This window comes from Macrotis lagotis, chromosome 4 (genome assembly GCF_037893015.1).
Source record: "Macrotis lagotis isolate mMagLag1 chromosome 4, bilby.v1.9.chrom.fasta, whole genome shotgun sequence".
In the NCBI taxonomy this organism is placed as follows: Eukaryota; Metazoa; Chordata; class Mammalia; order Peramelemorphia; family Peramelidae; genus Macrotis; species Macrotis lagotis.
In genome coordinates this window covers 99,302,852-99,328,721 of record NC_133661.1, presented here as the reverse complement: position 1 = coordinate 99,328,721, position 25,870 = coordinate 99,302,852, and the positions used below count along the sequence as shown (strand labels likewise).

Below are 25,870 nucleotides of genomic sequence, written 5' to 3'. Positions count from 1 at the left end.
ATATTTATTGAAAATACACAAGATAAAAAGTTACATAAGAAGTGAATCTGATGGAATTACCATGTAAATAGATATCCTTTTAAACTTAAATTGGAAAAATTTTAAAGTTTAATCTCATTCATAGCAGATTGGCAAAGATAACAGAAAATAGAAATGGATAATAATATTGGTGGGGATGAGGAAAGAAAAACATGATTTAATGGAGATGTGAATTGATTCTAACCACTTGTATATACATTTGCAATTATAAAAAAAAAAGATGAACATTTGACCCAGGGATCCCATTGCTTAGCATATACCTTAAAGAGGTCAGAGACAAGGTCCCAAAATACCAAAATATTTATAGCAGTGCTTTTTTATATAGCAAAGGCCTAGGAGGAAAAAAAAGCTGTTCATCAATTGGGAAATGGCTAAACAAACTGCAGTATATGAATAAGAGCCTTATTACACTGTAAGGAATTGATGAATATGAAGAATTCAAAGAAACATGGGAAACGTGCCCTGATGCAAAGTAAAAAGAATCAGGAAAATATTATTACAATGACTCCAACAAATACGTGTAAGGAAGAGTAAAAGAAAACAGAATAATATATCATTAGGATAACCAAACTTGCTTCTTGAGATTATTCAGAAAATATATCTAGATCCCTTCAATCAAGAGATGGGGGATTAAAGGGGTGGAACACTGCTTTATACAGTCAGAAATAGTCAACATATTTATTTTTGCTGCATTGATTTTATTTCCTCATTCTTGTTAAATCTCTATTACAGGGCAAGTCTTGCTGAGCAAGAGAAGTAAGAAGGGATATATTTGGAAATAAATATGGTATATAAACAAAGGTCATCGATGAAAATAAAATGAAATATTTGTCATATCCACCCTCAGAGCATCTCTTTGGACATCTTGTACAGATTGCTCACTTCCTAACTATTCCCTGTATAATTCCCTGGGCTCTTTCCCCTTAACCTATCTCTGGCCTCCACCTCTCTCCTCAGTCTGCTATTTACTTGGAGATATATAATTGGCCCTTTGTTTTTATGCTGATTACCACTTTTCTGATGGGTGTTCTGGGGTCCATCAGTCAGCTCATTTGATAACTCTCCTTCCCTGAATACTAACAACTCTCCAAAATGGATAAAAAGAACTTTTTATTAACTCAAATCACATGATGTCACAGTATAACTACACAACAGTAACAAAACAAGATAAATACTGCATTAAGGAAAAAATAAAAGCAAATATGGCTAAGGCCAAAAGGGGTGAGGGGGAGGGTCAGAGAGAGAGAAAGTAAAACTGGTGCCAAAGGCAGGGAAAAAAAAGCAAAGATTCCCACCCACTGCCTTCTTTTATTCTCCTGTGGGTCTTTACTATATATGAAAGTCAATCAGTCCCCACCAATATCATCCCCTTTGGCTCCTATCCACTGTGTGACTCTTATCCCTTAAAGTTCCTGTTCTTGCTTACAGCAAGAAAAATACCCAAGGGAGGGGAATTAAGTTTAATACCCCTTTTTCCAATCACTTTTTTAAAATAACTCCCTGAAGACTTTACTGCAGATGACAGTCTTAGATACTCCCACAACCAGAAAGTTCCTGTCCAACAAACCCAAATGAGCCCAACCTCCACTAAGTGAAGGTTAAAAATAGCATAAACAGGGAGCACCAACTTATACAAGAGCTTCAGGATAACAGACTTTGGTAAAAGCATCTTTTATCACTGCCATCCACCAATCTGACTTCCTAGTTAGTACATTTAACAGCTGGGTCTTTTAATATAGATCCTTTAAATTTCAGGACAACAGGAGACTTTAGACTCTTTGCAACCATGTGTCTTCTAATTTTAATTAACTCTAATTGAAATATGGCATTACAGATGCTCCCTGGGAAGCTGAAGGTGAAAAAAGCATGATGTGAATTGTAGTGAACCATTCACCTATAAATGGTTTTCAGAATAAGTAGATATTTTGTTCTGTCATAAGGCTGGGAAGGTAGGTTGGGGTCAAGTCATAAAAGATTTTAAATGTTAGAGTGGAGCTTGAATTTGAGCCTAGAGATAATAGAAAGCCATTGGAATTTAAATGATGAGAATTATTATTTCTTAACATCTTCAATTAAATTTATTGTTTAATTCATTAATTAATTAAGCTTTGCTTAGACTATCATGTGGGGAATTGTTGTGGGAAATAAAAAAAAATATGATAAAGAGCCTTAAAAGCTTTCCTATCTTACTATACAGTTTTTTTTTTAGGTTTTTACAAGGCAAATGGGGTTAAGTGGCTTGCCCAAGACTACACAGCTAGGTAATTATTAAGTGTCTGAGGCCAGATTTGAACTCAAGTACTCCTGACTCCAGGGCCAGTGCTCTATCCACTGCACCACCTAGCTGCCCCTCTCTCACTGTACAATCTTGACAGTATTTCACAAATACACCCTGCAGACCACTGGGATCATTTTCTGAGGGGACTAGTTGAAATACAAATTTAACCTACCAATTCTTGATTCAAACTTGTCAAACCCTATGAGAAATATAGAGAATTCATTGTATCTCTGCTTTCCACTATTACATGTACACCCCCAGGACCAGCTTAGAGAATAACTTAAGCCACTTAAGTCTATGGTCAGCTTATGCTTTCATATCCTCCTCTGTTAATATCCCGCTCTATACAATTCAAGCTTTGTAAGATCTATTGCTCCTTTCTCCTTCTCAATATCAAAACCTGTGTTTGAATCATGATATTTTTAAGTCTTATGTTCTAATTATAGAAAGGAAAGCTTTATCCTTAGAGTACAAAGGTGGGTGGAGGAAGGACCAGACGGCTGCTGCTTTTTTTATTTATGCATAAAACCAATAGTGCAAAAATATTTCTTTTACTCTATCCATGAAGCAGAACTTGATTTTACTATTCTCTCACTGGGAGCCAACCCCCTTACTGAAAATAAAAATAACAACTGTAATTTCTATTTAATTCTACTCTTTAGGGCTTTATAATCCACAAAGTGCTTTGCCTCAAAATAAAAGCCACTCTAAAGAACAGGAAAATTGAGGATCTGAGAGATAAAAAATGATTCATTCCAAGTCACAAATGGCAGAAACTGGGACTCAAACCCAAATTTGATTCCCTATGGTATTCTTCTGACCATATGACACCCATCCTGAGAGAAATGATTATTTTTCTATTGTATTAACTAATTATTAAATCAGAATGAAAGATTTTCCCCTTTTCTATTTTGTCATCCAGAAATGAACCAGTGTGGCAAATCCTTCACAGAGATTTACCTTGGTCAAGATCTAGTTAGGCAGTAAAAGAAAATCGAAGTTTAGATTAATGGCAAGATTTCCATCATGTTTACTCAGATACGCCTGGGAAAATGTTGATCCTTCCTTGTGCCAGAAAGTTGATATGGAAATTGATGTTTATTTGATCAAGACTGCCATGATCCAAGTTAGGTTCCCCAAGACCCTCAGTGTAATATAATCCAGTCTCTCATTGTAATATTCTTTCTCTCTTGTTAACCAATCTGAATTGATTACCACCCTCAGAGTGGGATTCCAAGGGCATATAAACTGAGCCCACTGCCATGAGAGGTCTTTGGACTAAGAGAGACGACCAAATGACCATTCTTTTATTCATAAACATGTTGTCATAATTAATAAAATTATTAAATTACCCAGAAACTATGCCACACAAACTTTTTAAATGTCACACTCCCCAGATTTAAAAAAAACATTTCAGGCAATATTTATTTACATTAGGAAATCAAGCATTTCATTAGATGCTTACAATAAATAGCACTCCTGGTGGATTTGACATATAACTCAATGTATAAAACTGATCAGAAATAGTTTTGGTATGTGAAATGAGGCACATCAGTCAACCTTTCACAGGTTAGATAATATCCAACTATATGGAAACCTGGGTCATTTCCTAAAAGTTCTATGATCTCTAAGAATCATTATCAGAATAGATTAGAATATCACCAAATTATCAAAATAAATGACATCATGTACCTCTAAAGTAGGTAAAGCTAGGTGGAGCAGAGGTGGGGGGGAGGTGAACTGGAGTCAGGAAGACCCAAGTTCAAATCTGGCTCATATACTTCTAGCTATATGTCCCCTTAAAGTCTCAACTTCTGTTTGCTTTAACTTCAACTAAAAAATGGAGATAATGATGATACCTACCTCCTTGGATTGCTATGAGGATAAAAATTGTACAGAATTTAGCACAGTAATATAATAATGTTTTTTCTTTTTTCTCCCCTTCCTTTTTTCCAAGTGGCTCTGTTATTTCTATATTCATTTTATATTAAAAATATTGTAATAGAATTACATTGAACCATAGTATCTGATTCTAAGGAATTGAAGCTTAGAGGTTAAGTAATGATGATATTAAAAAAATAAAAATAATATCTAAGTAATGATAAGACTCATCTTTCTGGGTTCAAATCTGACCTCAGATACTTACTAGCTATGTGACTGGTTAAGACACTTAACCCTATTTATCTCAGTTTCTTCATCTGTAAAATAAGTTGGAGAAGGAAATGGAAAACTACTCTAATGCCTTTGCCAAGAAAACCTCAAATAGGGTTACAAAGAATAAGATATGACTGAAAAATGACTGAACAACAATAAATTATAATATATGAAGCATTTTTACCACAAAAAATCCAAGAATGTCAATTGTATCAATGTATCATTGCCCCCATTTTATAAGTTTGTCCAGGAAAATGACTTGCTTAAGCTCACAATCAATCAGTGTCAGATTAAAATTCTTAAGAGTCTTCCTATGTGCCCATCTTGCCAATTTTTCTGTTTCTAAACTGGCTTGCCAAATTTCATTTGGGATAATAGAATCAGAGATTCAGAGCTGGAAGGGAGAGCAGAGATTATCAATAGCAATCACCTCATTTTACAGAAGAGAAAAGAGAATTCTGGGGAAATTAAATAACTTGTCAAAGGTACATAGAGGTAAGGAGGCATCATAAATGAAATTTGAGCCTGAGGCCTCTTAGACCAGTCAGGGCTCTTTCCAATGTACATACTTCCTTCCCAGAGGAGAATGTTTTAGGAGTCCAGAAAAGCCCATTTCTGAACAGACACATAATATATGTCAGACTCCACAGCATCTCTTCAAGAATTCTATCAGCCAAAAGTCCATACTTGTGTGCACTTCAATTCTAGAGGCCTAAGTCAAGTACCAGAATTAGAATTCTAGAATTTTTAGAATCAGAAAGAACTTGAAAAAATCATTGAGTCCAAAATCTTCCTGTCTACAGGTGATAAAACTGATGATGGTTTTTATATAAAAGACTGAGGAAGAAATGATTTCCAATGTTAGCAAGCTAGTTGTTAGGGCCTAAGGAAAAGTTCATCTTTGGTACTTTCCCTTTTCTTAAACTTTTACCACCATACCTTTAGGTATACAATACCCTCCTAAGGCCATTCTATAAAAATGCCTAGAGCTTAAGAGTTATCTTCCCTTTGTTCCCATAAAATCAAATTCCTTTGCTTCCCAGTAGGAAACTGGCCTCATCTGAAGAAGGAATTTTCCATTAAAGTGTGAATAACTAGTAATAGGCTTAATACTCTGAGAGGTCATTTCAGTTTTGAAGGAGGAGTTTAGTTAAGTCAAGCAAATATCCAATTTGTAGAGTCTCTGAGGGAAGATATGTTTGAGCAAAGGAGTCCTTACCATTACTATCCACTCAGGAAAATAAAATAATAGGTGAGGGGACATGAGAAGGTTGGAATTTCATTTCTACACGATTGCCTAATTTTTTTTTATAACGATGGAGGATGGGTTTGTATATACAGTTATTCCCTATATTCTTCAAAAACAAGAGAAAATGAGACACTTCAACCTTCTTCCTCAGAACAGTGCTTTTGGAATGGTTTAGGGTCTGCATATCCTAATCCTTAGATTGTTGACATTATAGTCTTGGCTTTTACCAGAAACCCACTTTAAGAAACAAATAAATATAGAACCTTTGTCAGGATACATAGTGTGAGAAAAACATTGCTTAAACCAGAAAAATACCTTCTTCTAAGGTGAAATTTAAAGTTCACCCTGTCCTAGGGAAGCCTGCAGAGAAAAAAGAGACAATATAGTTCCTGGGGAAAAACACTAGACAGAACTAAGACACTTGAGTATGAGAAGTGTGGCCACCAGTAAGTCACTTCCCTTTTCTGGATCTCAGTTTCTTTCTTTGTAAAAAAAAAAAGTTGGATGAAGACTTTTTTTTTAAAGTTTTTGCAAGGCAATAGAGTTAAATGGCTTGCCCAAGGCAACACATCTAGATAATTATTAAGTGTCTGAGGTCAGATTTGAACTCAGGTACTCCTGAGTCCAGGACCAGTGCTCTATCTACTGCACCACCTAGCCAACCCTAATGAAGTGACTTTTTGTCCCTAATATTGTATAATCTTACAATGACTCTTACACTGCCAAATTAGGAAGTAAATGGCCCAATACCTTTGCAGGTGAAGCATTTGATATGGAAATGCCTGGCTTGAACCCGGAGCACTTCACCTTTGCATGGCTCTCCACACTTGTAGCACTGGATAACAGGCTTCTCTGATGGGTGATGGGGGTCCTGAGGATGGGCCACTGAAAACCAAAAACAATATCCCATCAACATACAGCATAAATACTCATGCTAACAAGTGTCACTGGGACTCCCAAATATTACTATCAGTTATTATTGGAATGATAGGTAGTATGGACAGAACACATTAAAGTCTGCAAAGAATGTTACTTAACATTTTTTCACTTGGTGCTAAACAAACTTATTCTGATACTTATTCTCTATTTTACATATAAGTTTAATTTTGGCATTCAAAATCCTTCATATTTATTGTGCTCTAAGGGGAAAAAAAGCAATTTCTTCCGAATAGAACTATGAAGTAGGTAATATAAGCTTTAATAATTTCATTTTGCAGATAAAGAAGTAGGGCATAATAGAGAATAAGCTGACCTAGCAGTTAGAAAGAAGTGGATTCAGATCATAGGATAAAAGAGTCATAAATCTAGAGATGGAAAGGGTCTTGGATGCCCTTGAGTTTTACATCTGAGGAAACTAAGGTTCAGGGAGGATAAATGATTTGCTTAAGATCACACAAGTAATAAACCAGTATTTGAATCCAAGTCTCACAATTCTAATTCCAAGACTTTTTTTTTGCGGCTTCTATAAAATACAAACACAGACACAGACACACTACACTATGATTATTTCTCTATTAAACCTTTACTGACCTATACTCAGCTCTCATTCTTTCTTCTCCTTTGAATTCCTCCAACACATACTTAATCAACCAATCAACAAACATTTATTGAGAACAAAAAGAAGATAAAAAATGGTCTATCCTCAGGGAGCTTTCAATCTAATGAGGGAAATGTAAACAAATATAGGCAAAATAATCTATATAAAGAATAAATAGGAAATAGATAATGGAGGGAAGAAAGTGGAATTAAGAAGGTTGGGGAAGACTTCATCTAGAAATTAGCATTTTAGAAGGGGACTTAAAAGAAGCCAGAGAGGTCAGAAGTTGGCATGAAAGGGGGGAGAATGGAGGAGGGGAGAATGGAAAGAGAGTGAGATAATGTTCTTTTTCTTCATCATACCTTGATGGGTAGGGCAGTGAAAGAATTATTATCTCCTCAGAGGGCTGAAAGGATTTGCCCAAAGTCACACAATTAGTAAGGATAAAGATGAATCATGAACTCAGGCTTTCTGACATTTCCCATGACTTTTCCTCCACAGGCAGCATGTAATAGTGCAAAGGGCACAAGGTCTAATGTCAGAAACCTAGCTATTCAGCTCTGTGTGCCTTTGGTCAAGGTCCCTTCAAATCTCTAACATTTTGCTTTCTCATTTATAAAATAGGGATCATATACTAACATCATCAGGAGGCTATTGTGAGGATAGGGATTTGTATTCTGAAAAATTCCATACACGGGTGAGCTATTTAATTGAACTTTATTATAGTTGTCTTATGATGTCCATTATCATCGAACATGACTCAACCAGCACCCCATGAGCCAGGAACTCCCTTCTGCTTTTCCATGTCTTCTTCTGCTCCATATAAAATATTTTGAACATCAGAAGAAAGGAGATACCATATCTCATTCAGGGAAGTCTTCATAAAAAAAGTCATGTTTTGAATTGGGTGATGAAAAAAGGATGAAAGGTGTAGTTTAACTTTTAAACAGAAAGAATAATGGTTGGGAAAAAAAGGAAAGATAAATGGTTATAACTTTTAAACAGAAAAAAGGATGGTTGGAAAGGAAAGAAGGTTGAATAGGTATAGCTTAACTTTTAAATGGAAAGAAGAGTGGGTGGGAATGGGAAGAGCAAGCATTCCAGATACAGGAAATAGGTTAATCAAAAAAAAAGCACAGAGATCAGAGTGAATAGAAGGTTGAACAACTGAAGAATCAATCCTAGTTTGAGGTAAACAGTGAGTATGCCCTTTCACCTCTACAATTCTGTGACTTTTTTGATTGATCTCATATTATTTCGTGGAAATTCCCACCCTACTAAACTTGTAAGTCATTCTCAAAACTATCTGTGTTTTTCTTTTTTGGTCTGTTTCCCCTCCCTACTCACACACAATTCAAAGGAATTAGTATTTTATTTTATTTTTGGCTACAAGGACTTGGCTTGAGCAGTTGTCACTATTCTGGGCAGGCAAAAAACCCCACAGAATTTGGAGTTCTGGACTCCTAGTGAGAAAGGAGCTTTTTTTTTTTTTTGACTTTTGACTTTTCAAAAATGTTTCAGTTTGGTACTTAGAAAGCTCCTCTCAGCAAGGAGTGTTACAGCTTCACAAATATAAATCCTTACTGTTTCTTTTTCAAACTGGTAATGTTCTTATTCCCTCCCACCCATCCAAGAAAAAGATTTTAAACAAACCAGTCCAAAGATCCCATTAGTATTTGGCTAAGCACAGAGAAACAAGGTATTTCTTGTTAGTAAGATCAAGTGTAGCTATCAGTTTGAACACCTGATATGCACACTCTACCTGAGACTATGAACTTGCTCTGTCTCAGCATTAACTTGTCAACTCAACAGGAGTCCCCTATCTCCCCTGGGAAGTCCTTTAGAAACTTGTATTTGCTACAGGAGTCAGCATTATCTAAGGTCATAAAGCTGTGGCTTTCAAAAAACGATCCTTGAACAACCAGTGACTTTGACAGCAAGATAATCTAAGGCCAAACAGAAGCTCTCTGCCAGTGAGTCAGTCAATAAACATTCATAAAGTTCCTACTATGTATGAATCAGACACTGTATTAACCTTTGGTGATAGAAAGAAAGGAAAAAAAAAACAGTCTCTGGTGCTTATGAAACTCACAGTCTAAGGGGAAAAATAACACAAACTGACTATATATAAGTGAGCTATATACACCATAAACAGGAAATAAATAAAAGAGGAAAGGCACTAGAATTGTGGAAGATCAAGAAAACCTTTCCCTAGAAGATGAGATTTTAGTTGAAACTTGAAGGAATACAAGGTAACCAGGGATTAAATGTCTTAGTCGAGGAACAGCATGGACATTGCCATGGGATTACAGAGTACCTGGAAGATTAAAGGATGTAAGAAGACTAGAAAGTGCTCCCCACAATTTATGAAGGGTTTTAATACAAAGCAGAATATTTTAAATTTTATCCTGGAGGTAATAGAGGGTCAATGAAGTTTACTGAGGAGAGAGAGTGGTGTATACATAACATGATTAGACTCAAACTTTAGGAAGATCATTTGACAGCAGAATGGAGAATGGACTGGAATGGGGGTAGAAGAGTGGCAAAAAGATAAAAAAACAGCTTGCAATAGTTGAAATGTGAGGTGATGAGGGCCTTGAGTGGTAGTAGTGAACAGAGAGAAGAAGGCATATGTGAGAAATATTATGAAAGTATAAATCATTAGGCCTTGGAAATGGATTAGATATAGGAAGCGAGAAAATGAAGAGTTTGAGGATTATGCTTAGTTGAGAGTTTGGGTGACTAGGAAGATGGTGGTTCTCAAAATAGTAATAGGAAAGTTAGGAAGAGGCGGGATTTGGAGGAAGGTAATGAGTTCAGTTTTAGATATGTTGAATTTAAGACATCTCCAGGACTTCTAGTTCCAAATGTCTAATAGACAATCGGAAGTGTGAGACCAGATCTCACAAAGAAGTCTGAGAAGTAGTGGTCAGAAATGGAGGAAGAAACCCAGAAGGAGAGTCATATCAGGAAAACCTAAAGAGAAGAGACTATCAAGGAGAAGAGAATAATCAACAGTATCAAAGGTTGCAAAGAAGTCAAGAAGAATACTGAGAAAAGGTCATTAGCTTTGGCAGTTATGAAATCATTGGTAACTTTGGAGAGAGTAGGTAGGAATCCAGACTATTGAGTTAGGAAGAGAAGGAGAAAAGAGGAAGGTTTCTTTACAGGTGGTCTTTTCAAGAAGTTTAGCCACCAAAAGAAGGGATATGAGATTATAGTAAACTGGGATGGATGGATCCAGTGAGGATATTTTGAGAATAGAGGAGAGATGGACAAATTTGTAGGTAGTAGGGAAGGAGTTGGTAGAAAGAGAAAGATAAGTGAGAGGCTGGATATGATAGTGATGGGCAAACTGATGGAGAAGATATAATGGAATGACATCACTTGTGAATGTAGAGGGATTTTCCTTGGCAATGTGCTGTGGGGTAAAGGAAGAGATAGTAGCAGAAGGCATCTGGTGCAAATTACTTTTTAAAAGGAAATAGTCTTTCTTAAAAATTGCCTTTAGTGGTAGAAAAAAACCTGATGCATTTATTATATTGTTAATTCCCCTGGGAAGCTAGTTGGATGGAGCACTAAGCTTAGAATCAGGAAGACTCATCTTCATGAGTTCAAATTGGGCCTCAGACGCCTACTAGCTGTGTGATCTTAGGCAAGTCATTTAACCCTATTTGCCTTCAATTTCTCATCTGTAAAATGAATTAGAGAAAGAAATGCCAAACTACTCCAGTATCTTTGCAAAGAAAACTTCTTCCTATGATCAGTAAGTTATGAATAAAATAATAATTGTATTTCTACATTATTGCCCTAACCTATTTTTCCAAATCTCATATTCTGTTCAAACTGGGAATAACTCCTTTCTGCTCTTCAACCCTCCATTCACTCTCTTTGTTTTATATCTTCAATTAGTCTATTCTGCCTGCCTGTAATGTTTGCCTTCTTCATCCCTACTAACTTTTCTATAGGAAATGTAACTTACTACCCAGTCATCCTTTTTTCCTTCAATATCCAGATCAAAATATGCCTTCCTTCATGAAGTCTTCCTGGATGCTGCCAACAAGCTTTGGAATCTCCTTCATCTGATAAGGACATTACCAATTTTTTTAAAATTTTGTTTTAATTTATTTTTTTCTATTACACAGTAAGACAAATTTTCCATTACATGGTTAAAAAATGATGGTACTTGAAATTGCAAATCTCTTTTGTACAACTTTTTATTCCTTTTAAATGTATAATAAAGTTATCATGTAAATTTCTTTTTTTCTTCCCTGTCCCTCTACCCTAGAGATGGCTATCATTAGACACAAAAAAGTTATATTCCTATTTGTGTATAAGTACATAGAGATATGTATTATATATATATATATATATAAACATAATATACACATATATGTATACTCAAATATATATAATATATAAACATATAAAATTATTCTCAATATATTTCTTTTTATTAGTTCTTTCTCTGGATGGAGATAGTATCTTTCTTCATATATCCTTTATTTATTTGGGTATTTACAGTAAGTAAAATGACTTTTTTGCTTAGTCAATACTAAAATGATCTTGCTGCAACTGTATACAATGTTCTCTTGGTTCTCATTTCACTCTTCATTATTTCATGCAAGTCTATCCATGTTTTTCTAATATCATTGAGTTCATCATTTCTTTTAGCATAGTAGTATTCATCACATTTATATACTACTCTAATACACACACACACACATACACACACAAACATACACACATATGGATACAAATAATACTCAATAAACAATTGCTGTCTCCAGCTCTCAGTGAAGTAGCTGAAATTTTGGGATCACTAACAAAATTCAGTAATAACTGAATGTGTGGATACATTTTGAGTAAAAAATATAAGTATCTTTCATCTTTTTTTTCAAGGCAAGTCAACAAGCTACAGTATGGCAGGCACTGTGATAAATTCTAATGATTTCTTGGGACTGCCCAGAAAAATGGAATATAATTAATACAAATAAGCAAACACAGAAAAGTTGGATAAAAGAATTAAAAGATTCAACCTAAAGAGATCTTTTTTTTAGATTTTTTTTCAAGGCAATGGGGTTAAGTGACTTGCCCAAGGCCACACAGCTAGGTAATTATTAAGTGTCTGAGGCTCGATTTGAACTCAGGTACTCCTGACTCCAAGGCTCGTGCTCTATTCACTGTGCCACCTAGCCGCCCCCTAAAGAGATCTTAATCTGGGTTCTAGATTTCAGGGTGTCTGTGGACATGGGAGGGAAATTATATGTTTTTATTTTTACTATTCTCTAACTGAAATCTAGTATTTCCTTCAACTATTTATAAATGAGAGTCTGAGAAAAGCTCCAAAGGTTTCACCGAACTGACAAAGGATTAAAATCCCCTTACTACATCCTGGTAGGTGACTATACTAAAACATGTGCCATAGGTCCACTAAGTTTCATAAAACTGGGGAAATCAGATTTAATCAAGAATCCATTTGTAAAATGTGCATACCCTTTGGTCAGCAATACCACTACTGGGTCTATACCCTGAAGAGATGATGAAAAAGATTTGCACAAAAATATTCATAGCAGCCCTGTTTGTGATGGCAAAGAATTGGAAATCATGTAAATGTCCTGGGGAATGGCTTAGCAAACTGTGGTATATTTATATCATGGAACACTATTGTTCTTTTAGAAACCAGGAGGGATGGGAATTCAGGGAAGCCTGGAGGGATTTGTATGAACTGATGCTGAGAGAGATGAGCAGAACCAGAAAAACATTGTACACCCTAACAGCAACATGGGGGTGATGTTCAACCTTGATGAACTTGCTCATTCCATCAGTGCAATAATCAGGGACAATTTGGGGCTGTCTTCAATGGAGAATACCATCTGGATCCAGAGAAAGAACTGTGGAGTTTGAAAAAAGACCAAGGACTATTACCTTTAATTTAGGAAAAAAACCTGATATCTTATTGTCTGATCTTGCTATCTCTTATACTTTATGTTTCTTCCTTAAGGATATAATTTCTCTCTCATCACATTCAGTTTGGATCAATGTATACTATGGAAACAATGTTAAGACTGGCAAATTGCCTTCTGTGGGGGGGGGGGGTGGGGGGAAAGAGTAAGATTAGGGGTAAAACTGTAAAATTCAAGATAAATAAAATCTTTAATAAAAAAAGAATCCTTTTGTAAATAAATCCAATTCCACTTTTAGCTAGAATTTTTATGGTTAAGAAAGCAAGTAAGACTGAACAGTGACAGGAAAAAGACAAATATCTTCTTCCTATGGCATTTCACTCTGAGTGAAGATGCAAGTACCAAAGCTGGCACCAGCTTCCTAGGTCAGAGCTGGGATCAGCAAATGCATTCTACCCACAGAAGCCAGCAAAGTTTTCCCTTTGGAAATATACATTACACAGCAAAGGCTTCTAGACTCAGGGGTGACCTTTTTTTATATTTTAAATGTTCACCAATGAAACAAGACCAGAGATGAGCTGAAGGTATATCATGTTTCCTTTTTTTTTCTTTTTCTGTTTTGTTTGTTTTTGCCTCCAAAGGTCCTCAGGTTTTAGGACCTCAAGGCAAATATCTATTTAAAAAGAAGGGACTATTATTTTATATGAAAAGGTGATAGAATCACATCTCCTTCCTCCCATGTAGGGGGCACTATTGGAAGTTGAAAGATACATATGATGTTCAGTTTTGCTTAATACTCTTTCTCTATTATAAAAAAGAGGGTTTGAGGAAGGAGGGGAATATTGTGAAATGACTGATTTATTAAAAAATTAGTTAATTTTTTAAAATGAGATTACTTTTATCAAAGAGTTATAGAATTTAAAATTGAGAGAGATCATTGAGTTAGTCCATCTTTTTAAATTCAGGAAGTACCCCGGCTTTAGTTTTTCTAGGTCAATGAGACTTTGTTTTTCTAAAGAAAGGCAGCCAGAGAAAGAAATTCCACTGGCATCTCATGGCAGTGGTTTCACAGCAGTTGCCCAAAGGTGCTTTCCTCTGCACCACTGCTACAGCTTTAAATATGCTGACCCAGTTAGTCTGGCTTTGGGAATAGTCATGATTTTAACTGGAGCCCCAATTGGCTCCATTGGGAGGCTTTCTTCAGTCATTACTTCATCCTCTAGAGCAGTCTAAGGAATTAGAAGAGCCTTTTCTCCACCTGTTATGGGTCTGGCTTGATGCATGATTTTTTTTTCACTCAGTATTTTTTCCTAAAATGAGAATCATCATCCATTCTAAGAGTTCAGTTGAAAACCAAAACATCATTGACATATTCCCTAAGTAAGAAGAAAATACACCAGGCTAATAGAAGAACTCAAAAGTCAAAATTATTCTACCATTGCAAAATGCCAAGTCTTGGAAAGGTTCTGTGAGTAATGATAGAATAGCATGTCATATCAACTAATTAAAGAATTTATGTTGTTTCCCACTAATGATCAGTCCAAACTGTGGAAATCCTGTGCAGCATCCCATTTCACTGAAGTGGCAGAGTAAGGTTCAAGCTAAAAGTTCACAGATGTCATTAGTGAAAGAGGCTACCATCCTTCAAAAACAGTTTTGAAGTTTCACCCAGAGACTGCTTGTCAACAAGTGAGCCTGAGAAGACAGACTAGAAAACATTTTCTATTCATGGTTTATTGGTCTATCTGATGTACACAGACCTTTGCTAGTTCAGGAATATCATGGGACCTTTCATTTCATAACCAGGGTGAGCTAGATGATGGATGGATGAATAGAATGGATGGATGGATAGAAAGATTAGAAGGCTGGCTGGCTGGCTGGCTGGCTGGCTGGCTGGCTGGCTGGCTGGATGGATGGCTGGATGGATGGCTGGATGGATGGGATAATAGGCAGACATGATGATAGATGACAGATAGATAGATAGATAGTTAGATAGTATTAGTTATATCTATCATCCATCCATCTATCTAAGATTTGCAAAACATTTAACATATATTGTCTCCTCACCTTGCCCATTTTACAGATGGGGAAAATGAGGCTGAGAGAGATTATGTGACTTGTTCAGGGCCACATAATTAATAAGAGTCTGATTTTCCTGACTGCAAATTTAGCACTCTCTCCATTCGACTATCTAGCTGCTTTAGAAAGGGCTCAGAAAGCACATTTTTGAATATCTAAGTTCCCACAGTGGGAAACCTGTAGAAATTTAGAGAAGTAGTTTGTAAACCAGTTCAACTTGCTTTAATTATTTGAAATGACAGCTAGGTGGTGCAGTGGATAGAGCACTGGCCTTGAAGTCATTAGGACAGGAGTTCAAATACAGCCTCATATATTTGACATTTACTGACTGTGTGACCTTGGGTGAGTCATTTAATTGACTGCTTCCTATGCAGGGCCATCTCTAGTCATCCTGACTCATATTTGGCTCTGGAAGAGACACTTTGCAAATGAAGTAACTAAAGTTCATAAAATTTAAATGATGTATTTTATGAGCTTGTCATAACTTCCCCAATGTCATGGCCTTCTTTGAGAATAAAGGACAATCATTATTATTTGAAACAACCCAAATCCTTAGATGACAGGATAATTATTGCAATTATAACATAGCTCTATAGTCCTCGTCATAGCCACCCTGTTGGGTAGATAGTAGGAATATTTTTATTTACAATTCTCACCCCTATTTTACAGATAAGACAATTGTCTCAGGGATAAAGTGATTTGATAAGATCTACACAGCTAAGAAACATCAAAACTAATATCTGGATCCAGGTCTCTTGACTACAAATCCAGCTTTCCACTCTATGATGCTGCCTCCCAAATTTGAATGAATCCCTCCTTCTCTTCTAATTTCTTCAGCATCTCTGTCACTCAAGCTTGCCACACTGATGGCATCCTCCTCTCCTCCAGTCTCTGTAACTAGCAACAGCCCTACATTCTGCCAATTTTCCCCTTGAGACAACTTTTATATGTAATCATTCATGTTCAGTTTCACCAACATCACCTGAATCTAGATTGTCTCACTTAGATTAAGCTCCCTATCTTGGCTGATTCTAAGGAGTTAGGTAATGCAGGACCTGGAGTCAGGAAGACCTGGTTTCAAATATTACCTTAGACACTAGTTGTATGGCCCTGGGCAAGTCACTTAGTCTTTCTTGGCCTCAGCTTCTCCATCTGTAAAATGGGGGCAATAAGGGCATTCACCTCACAGGGTTGGTGTAAAGATCAAATAAACATGTAATGTGCTTTGTAAACAACTACCCCATTGTTGTTATTCAGTGTAACAGAAATTCAATTCAACATTATCCTGGTTCTGGTTCTGATACTGTGTGACCCTAAATATATCATTTAAATTTTATGAACCTCAGTTACTTCATTTGCAAAATGGAAATAATCTGTGATCACACCATGGTACCAATGTAGAGACAGTGTTATTATCATGTAGGTTATTGCATACCATTACCAAAGTTAACTTCCTAGACTTCACTATTTTCTTCTCCTGTTTCATAATCATAAACAACTTCATATTTCTGAACCTTTTCCATCTTACTCTGCTGACTTTCATGGTCTTCCAAAATTGGCTCATATCTACCACGACAACTTCATCTCTCACCGGTGAGCAAAATGCACATTATGATTTTCTGTAGGCTCATTTCTGCATCTTTGTCTTTGCTCCAGTTACTCCCCTTAACTGGGATTCTTTGCATTCCACACTCCCATTCTTTGTGGCCCTGTTTATGTCTTTACTTTCTCCTAAATAAACATGACTTCAGAGTTAGGAAAATCAACCAAATAACCATTTGATCTTGGACAAATTGGAGAATTTCAGAACTGGAGTGTTGGAAGAGACTTCTGGTCCAGTCCACATCTGACATGAACCCCAACTTTAATGTATTTGACAAGTGGTCATCCACCCTCTGCTTGAAGACCTCCAAGGAGGAATAACCTACCATCTCTCTACAATTTATTCTATTAGTGGCAGCTCTTAGTATGAGAAATTTTTTTTCTGGCATTGATTCTAAATTGACTTCTTTACAATATCTATTCATTGCTCCTGGTTCTGCACTTTGAGAGTGAATGGAATAAATCTCATCTTTCATAAATCCCTCTTTCATAAAACAACTTTTCAAATCTGAAGACAGCAACTATCTTCTCCTTGAATCTACTTTCTAAGCACTCCCAGTTCCTTCAATCTATTCATCATCATCATCATCATCATCATTATGTAACACTATGTGTTAGATACTGTGCTAGGAAAATATTATCTCATTTGATTCTCATTAATGAGGGAGGCAGGGGTGTGGTGTGAATGTAGATACTATGATTATTTCCATTATTTCCATTATTTCCAGATGGAGTGCTGAGCCTGGAGCCAGGAAGACTCATCTTCCTAAATTCAGATCCAGCCTTAAATACCTATTAGCTATATGCTGGGCTAGTCACTGAACCTTGTTTGCCTCAGTTTCCTCATCTGTAAAAAGAGCTAGAGAAGGAAATGGCAAATTGCTGCAGGATCTTTGCCAAGAACATCTTAAAATGGGATCATGAAGAGTAAAATAGACCTGAAATGACTCAAGAACAATATCCTGAGGTAAACAGAAGCTAAGTGACATGCCCAGGCTCATACTACTAACGACTGAGGCCAAATTTGAACTCAGGTCTTTCCAACTCCAAGTTCATTGCTCTATCCATTGAGCTTCAAGAATTCTGTAGCCCTCAGTTTCCCCCTGTAAAATGAAGTAGCTGACTTAGATGACTTCTAAAAATCTCTTCTGCTTTGATTCTCTAGTTCTCATTAATTTGTTCTTTTCACCTGTCCAGCACATATATCTGGACCACATGAGTTTATATTGTCCTGTACACATTTTTGTTCCACATACATTAGCTTGGTTTCTCTCAATACATTCGAAGACACTTGAGGGCAGTGGACTACCTGTTGTACCGCTCCCTGAGGCCACAGCAGGTAGTACTTGGAGCAGTTTAGAGCCTTCAGCAATGGGAAGCCCAAGCTTACACTCTCTTCCAGCAGCTGGGACACCCTGCTGTTTCAGACTTCCTTTGTTAACACCTGCTGCTTTAGTAAGTAGCCAGATGGGAAATGCTTTAAAAATTTATATATATCACACACTCACACACACACACACACACACACACACGGAAATTATTCTGGGTTTCTGTGTTTCTGTGTAAGGAAAGCACATGTCAGGGACAATAATATGCCAGGAAATAGGAAGGTAGAAACAAGAAGTTTCTCTTCTAGCATACAGAGGAATTAACATGAGTGTAGCAGGGGCAGCTAGGTGGTGCAGTGGATAGAGCACCAGCCCTGGAGTCAGGAGTTCAAATCCGGTCTCAGACACTTAATAATTACCTAGCTGTGTGGCCTTGGGCAGGCCACTTAATCCCATTTGCCTTGCAAAAACCTAAAAAAAAACCCCAACAAAAAACCATGAGTGTAGCAATTGTAGGGCCTCAAGAAGTCTGGACTGCTTTCCTAACCAGCTGTTTGGCCTTGGGCAAGTCGCTTAACTGGCTAAGGCATTTAAACTCTTCATAACCAGGTCCCTTTACCTTCTGTCACTTTATTCTCCTTGCCCTCCCCCTCTGCCACACTGAGGTTTGAGGTTCCTTATATATGATGCTCCATCTTGCCCTTTAGAATCCCTAGTGTCCTTCAGAACTCAGCTCAAACACTACGGCCTTTTGCATGAAGGCTTCCCTTGGAAGTTAGGTGAGACACATCAAACAAAGTACTAGGCCTGGAATCAGGAAGACCTGAGTTCAAATCTGGATTCAGACTAGATACTACCTGTGTGACCCTGGGTCTCTACTTCAGTTTCCTTAAATGTAAAATGGGCATAGAAGACAAGATATGTAGGTAGGAGGTAGCCAGCATGGGCCATTTTGTTTTGGAAAATCATCAAGATAGTAAACGGAACCAAAGCAGAGTAGATTGCCATACACCGGCAATATTGTTTTGAATATGGTTCCAGAATTAGAAAAGGGGTGAGGGAATAGGGAGAAGATGGACATAGAATAAACTGAAACAAAGCTGGGACCAGCCCTACAGTAGACCTTGTGAGATATTCACCTGCCCCAGAGCAGGAATTTCAGAATTATAAAATAGAGATAGTAATATTGACACCATCTTTTTAACATGGTTGTTGTAAAGCCCTCTACTGCTATACAAATTTGAGCTTCTATTATAATTGGAAAAAAATAATATTTTACTTTGAGTCAGAAAATTTGAAATAATAATTAGCTGGCATTTCTCAAAGTTTGCACAATGCTTTACAAAATACCTCATTTTATCCTTACAATAGCTATTACCCCCCATTACAGATGAGGAAACTGAGGCAAGCAGAAGTTAATGGAATTGTCCAGAGTTGCACTGCTAAATAAATGTCTGATTTGGGATTTAAACACAGATCTTGCTGACTCTGGGGCCAGAATTCTATCTACTGAGGCACCTAGAAGCAGAGAAGGGATGGTGAGGATCCAGTGACAGATCATGCCAAAATTGTTGGTAACTCATTAAAAGCAAGAAAATATTAAACATAATAATAGATTCATACGTTGTTCTAAAGTTGGCAAAGCATCTTATTTGAACTTTCTAACCACTCTATGAAATAGGTACTAAGGATTATCATTCCAGTTTTATAAAGAAATAGAAGTTCAGGAGCTAAATTACTTGCCCATGGTCATTTAGTTTATAGCAATCATCAGGGGCAGGATTTGAATATATATCACATTTGAATACATATCTAACTCCAAATCCAAAGTGATTATCATCATACTATTTTCTATCTCAGAAAGAACAAATAGAAGAAAAAAGGGGGGGCAGTTGAATATGAAACAACAAAATAAACAAGTTGTATGGCAGTATTTACTTTTGGTTCAAGCTAAGAATTTAGTTTACCTGTGAACAAAAGGGTTTACTCTTTCATGTTAAATGTCTAGTACTTTTCCCACTCTGTAACCCTAAATGAGTTATTTAACTACTTGGGGTCTCAGTTTCCTCACAGAGGAAATAGGGAAATTGAACTCAATGACATTTATAGCTTCTTCTAACTCTATATGCTATACCCAATATATTTCCCATCCTTGTGTGATTATGGACAAGATCCTTAGCTCTCACCACACCTATTTCCTCTGCCATAAATAAGGAGATTGGACTAGATGGTCTCTAAGATCACTTCCAGTTTCAGACCTTCTGTCCCCACCCCAAAGTCCTCGTTTTGTGGTAAGCACCTCTTCCCCACCTACTACTCTATTCTTTATGTAAGACTTTCTTTGTTATTGTGACTATGGAAGAAGAAACATTCAAGTTTAAATAACTTTATGGTGGGGTTAATTTGCAGTTTACCCAAAAGCCTGTTTCCTACTGTGGCAAGTGGTAGTTATTTGATGCTGCACTCTGCTACCCTGTCATTAGGGGACCAAAATGAGTCTTTTCTTTAATTGGTTTTCCTGACCTAATTTTCTTATACAATGTCAGTTTGGTAAACTAGATTAGTAAACACGAAGGATCATGCTGCTTTGGCATATCCACCTCTATAGGATGTGAAATCCTAAGGGGTTCATTCTAATTTGCCCCTGCAAAAAATAACCTACCCACTTGAAAGATTGTATTCCAACTTCTGCTACACTTAATTTACCTTTTTCCTTGGAGATCAAGTGCTTTGGCTTCCCCAAGTCAACCAAAAGATACTATCTGCCTGGTTGAAGTTGATTCATTTATCAATTATATAGAAATGGACAAGGATAAAATCCTTAAGAAAAGGAAAGATCTCTTTTTTCCTAACACAAAGACACACAAATAACTCACAAGGAGGCCTCCTCCCTACACAAGCAAATAAAACAGGCTCCTGGGCAGCACCACACCTGTCTTCTACACAAGAATTAATCTGATGAAGAGATTAAAATCAACTCCTGCAAAGCGTCCTCCTCCTACCTTTGTAAGGCACACCTCAGCACCAAAATACAATCATTAATCTCAAGATTCCTAGTGTTTAAAGGCAGAGAATCCCTTCTGAAACTTGAACTAACTTTTCAGGTCACCCTAGAACCTGGGTCTGAATCCAGCAATGCCAACACTGTTTGAAAATAGAGTGAAGCAAATGAATATTAATACTGTTGGAGTTCTGGTGGCAGAACTCCATGTCTTTATTGAATGCTGGGAGACAGGAAATGACTGCTGTCAAAAAGCTCTTAAGGGGACCTAAATTAAAAGAGAGGGTCATTAAAAATAACCATAAGATAATAGAGGACCTAGAAGGGATTTCATAGGTCACTTAGTACAACTCCTAATTTTACAGAGGGGAAACTGAGCTCAGAGAGGTGACTTGCCTGAGTCTGTAAATATAAGAGACAGAACCAACATCTTCTGATTTAAATTCAATGCCCTTTCCTTTAAATCATGCTGTCTTTATTTAGAAAAGCTATATTCAACTCATTAGCACTAAGTTCCCCATTGGGGCTTGGCTCTGTATATTAGCATCTGCTTCCTCTGCTGTCTTGTAAGGTCACTCACAGGGCTCACCTTTCAGGCAGTAGGAGACACACCACTATTCCTCAATAAAATAATAACTTCTTGAGGAAGTTTTTTTTTTGAAATTTGTCTTTGTCTCTCCAGTGCCTAATACTATACTTTGCATAGAACACTTAATAAATACTCACTGGAGGGAAATTTAGGATTTGAATCAGATCATCCAGAAGTTTAAGATGAACAAATCCAGATTTACTATTTGCTACTTCTTGAGTGAGTCATGAAGGAAAAGGAATATTCAGGATAAAACATGATAAAAATGATTTATTTTTTTTCTTTTAAATTATAATCTCTACTAATAAATTTAAAACAAGACATTTCTCAAATTATTTCTCATTTCTCAGTAACATAGCTATGCCACAAAGAAAAGTATCTATCTATCTATCTATCTATCTATCTATCTATCTATCTATCTATCTATCTATCTCTACTAGTTTGGGATGGACTAATGGTGCACATTCTAGCAGAGATATCCTGTCTATTTCATCATTTTTCACATATGTTTATCCTGAATTATGTCACTGTAAAGCAGGACTTGGAGCTTTAAGGCATAAGCCTGATGACCTAGTACTATAACAGGGAATTCAAAGGGTTTCTAATCCTGGAAGCAAAGAAAGAGATAAATGTAGACTAGGTGGGGAGAAGAAAGGCACCTGATTTCTAAAGTGCTTTCTTTTCTTTTTTTTTGAATTATAAAGATTTTATTTATTTTGAGTTTTACAATTCCCCCTAATTTTACTTCCCTCCCCCCCACCCCCCACAGAAGGCAATTTGTCAGTCTTTACATTGTTTTCATGGTATACATTGATCCAAATTGAATGTGATGAGAGAGAAATCATATCCTTAAGGAAGAAACATAAAGTATAAGAGATAGCAAGATCAGACAACAAGATATCAGGTTCCCCCCCCCCCAAATTAAAGGTAATAGTCCTTGGTCTTTGTTCAAACTCTACAGTTCTTTCTCTGGATCCAGATGGTATTCTCCATCACAGACAGTCCCAAATTGTCCCTGATTGTTGCACTGATGGAAAGAGCAAGTCCATCAAGGTTGATCATCACCCCCATGTTGCTGTTAGGGTGTACAATGTTTTTCTGGTTCTGCTCATCTCTCTCAGCATCAGTTCATACAAATCCCTCCAGGCTTCCCTGAATTCCCATCCCTCCTTGTTTCTAATAGAACAATAGTGTTCCATGATATACATATGCCACAGTTTGTAAGCCATTCCCCAATTGAAGGACATTTACTTGATTTCCAATTCTTCTAAAGTGCTTTCTAAAAGTGTTAAAAATGAACATTTACTTCATTCAATCATAAATTATTTTAGCACAGGATCCCAGAAAAATAATTAAAAACCTATCTGAACAGCAAGACAGTGCTCAGTGGGAATTTTGGACCTGTGATTATTTATGGGAAACACCAGTCCTAGGTTTCTTTTCCCTTAGACTCTTTATTTGACATTTCCTATGAAACAGTGGCCCTGTAGAACAACTCAATTTTAGTTTGAAATGCAAACATGGCTCTCCCAAGAAGAGTCTCTTGGATGCTTAAATCTGTGTTAGGTCCCCCCTTTGACTGTGACTGACTTTCATATGGGTATTATATGCCAATCTGAGCTGTCATCTGTCTTAAAGGTAGAACGCACAATCCTTTCAATTTACTAGAATGGGAATCTAACTATACCTTGCCTGGGTCCAGGGACTTTATAAGATGAACACTGTATAATTGAAATGTGTCTATAACAAAGAAAATAAAAATTCTGGGGGGGCAAGGGACTACAATGCAGAAGAATTATAGCTGTTTACCCACAACAAATTCAATTATATCAACATAGCTAATATCACAACCTTTGAGCATGTCTATTTTATGCCAAAACAAATTATATTTATTAGTCATTAATAATGTATAAACATTTCAGATCCTGGATCACGTGGTTATTTTTTATTCTTTCTTTTAAGCCTTATTTGAGCAGGCTAAGGGAAAAACTGCAGAGGAATGATTTTGCAGATCACATGAGGGAGAAATTTTATGTAGTTTCATTGGGAATTCCTGCACTTGAGATGTGACAAGATAAAGTATATCTGCAGAGGTTCCATAAGAAAAAAATAGATCATAAGGATACTTGGATAATTTTAGCATGATGATATTCTTTGAAAAATGATCATTTAGAGACTAGAAGAATAGTCCTAAATACAGAAAAATTTTATTGGACTCTGATATTCACTCAAACCTTTCTCTTCTTAAAGTGAATATTGTGTGGAACCAACCATCCTGGATATGGTTCAAGAAGCAGCTAGAATTCAGAATCTCTATTAAAAAATACAAATAGATTATTTGCCTTGTTATATCTTTATTTTATTTTTTTAGGTTTTTGCAAGGCAAGCAGTGTTAAGTGGCTTGCCCAAGGCCACACAGCTAGGTAATTACTAAGTGTCTGAGACCAGATTTGAACCCAGGTACTCCGGATTCCAGAGCTAGTGCTTTATCCACTACGCCACCTAGCCACCCCTTGTTATATCTTTAAATGACTTCTTTGTGTATAGTAGCTATGGGACTACATTCAAACCAGCTATTTTAGGAGGTCAATCATTGTTTTTTTTTTTTCTCACTGATAAGTTTCCAGTGAAATCCATATTGGTATATTGCCAAAATAATGAGATGCAAGATAAGTGAGTTTTTTAAAATCTTAATTAAAGTAAAGTGGTGATGAGCTTGGGTGGTATAACTTCATATTTTTTTTTTCTTAGCACAGCTTACAATTTTAAAGTAAATAAATTTAAACTACTCATTTTCCCCACATGTGAATACAAATTTTTCTGGCTCTGTTCTCTGACTTTTGGCAACTGTCTCTTCCTGTAGTCTCTCCCCAGGGTGGTAGATATTGCACAGTTCCCCTTTGGGTCCCCTGCTTTTATGGGAATCTGACATGCCACAAACAGTCTGTTAGGACTATAGCTAATGAAACTTCCTTGTCTTAAACATGATTGTCTTAAAGAGGTTTCTCTCAAATACTGATGAGAAGAACAATTCCACAGAAAATTGTTGATAGAGATTGAGAAGAGACAGTCTTCAGGCTTCACACCCAGCATACTAAATACTCCTTTCCACTAACACAGGTTTTTTAGACAGCATGATGTTTTACCAACACATATATGCCTGAACAAATTTCATTCTAATCATTTCATCTGTTGCTTTCTTGGGAAAGAGAATGTAAAAGATCAAAATGGAAGATTTGGAGGAGAATGATGCCATTAGGCTGAGTTCTTTTTTTGAATTGGAGTATTTTCAAATAGGAATGGTCCCAGGGAAATGCCAACAAAGATGGTAGCATCATAAAGTTTGAAACAATTGGATTATTCTTATAAACACCACAAAAGTAGTACCACTGATACATATACTGTCATATTTATAGACTTTTACCACTGACAAAGCATTTTATTATATTATCTCATTAGATCAACCCGATTAAACAAGACTTTCTCCAACTTCATAAGATGTGAGTCATAGGTTTGGATATTTCCCTTTAGTAAGAGAAACTGGGTTCTCCCTACACCTCAGCAAGTTGTTAAATGGTCTATTGTGGCCAAACTAAACAAATGAACAAACACTGCCTTGTGTTCCATCCTCTGGTGATGAGATTCTTCTGCATGGTAGGTGACAGTCTATTAGAGGGCCTGTATATAGAACCTCTTTAGTCAAGTGCTAAGTAGAAGTAGCCTTTATTGATTTTTATCAGCCACTTTATAACTTGGTAGGATCTGCTAGAGTTTATGCTTCTCTGACAAAGCTTTCAAGAGCACTGGAGTATCTCCATGCCACAAAGAAGCATGAGAATAGGACTCAGAGAAGGGCAGAACTATTAGAATTCCTTCCCCCACCCCCAAAATTTTATGAATGTACAAACTGAGATTGCAGAGAGATTATGTGATTTGCTCATGGTCACAAAGCTAGGAAGGAGATGAGTAAGGATCTGAACCCAGACCTTTTGATTTCTAACTCAATTATCTTGATACAATTTCAGATCTTCTTAACCTGAGGTTCATGAACCCCTTACTGTGAATAGAGTTCAAGAGGTCCTTTTATTTGGATGAGAAAAAACATCTC

General features: G+C 36.6%; 1 protein-coding gene across 28 annotated transcripts in view; it reads right to left on the bottom strand.

Annotated features, from left to right (window-relative positions):
• Nucleotides 1-25,870, bottom strand: part of ABLIM1 (actin binding LIM protein 1) — a 420,518-nt gene that overhangs the window by 186,366 nt on the left and 208,282 nt on the right. For all 28 annotated transcript variants that reach the window (XM_074233606.1, XM_074233602.1, XM_074233619.1 and 25 more), the window contains one exon: nucleotides 6,471-6,605. In XM_074233606.1, the coding sequence (XP_074089707.1) occupies nucleotides 6,471-6,605 (135 nt within the window). Of the gene's footprint in view, nucleotides 1-6,470; nucleotides 6,606-25,870 lie in introns of those variants that run through there.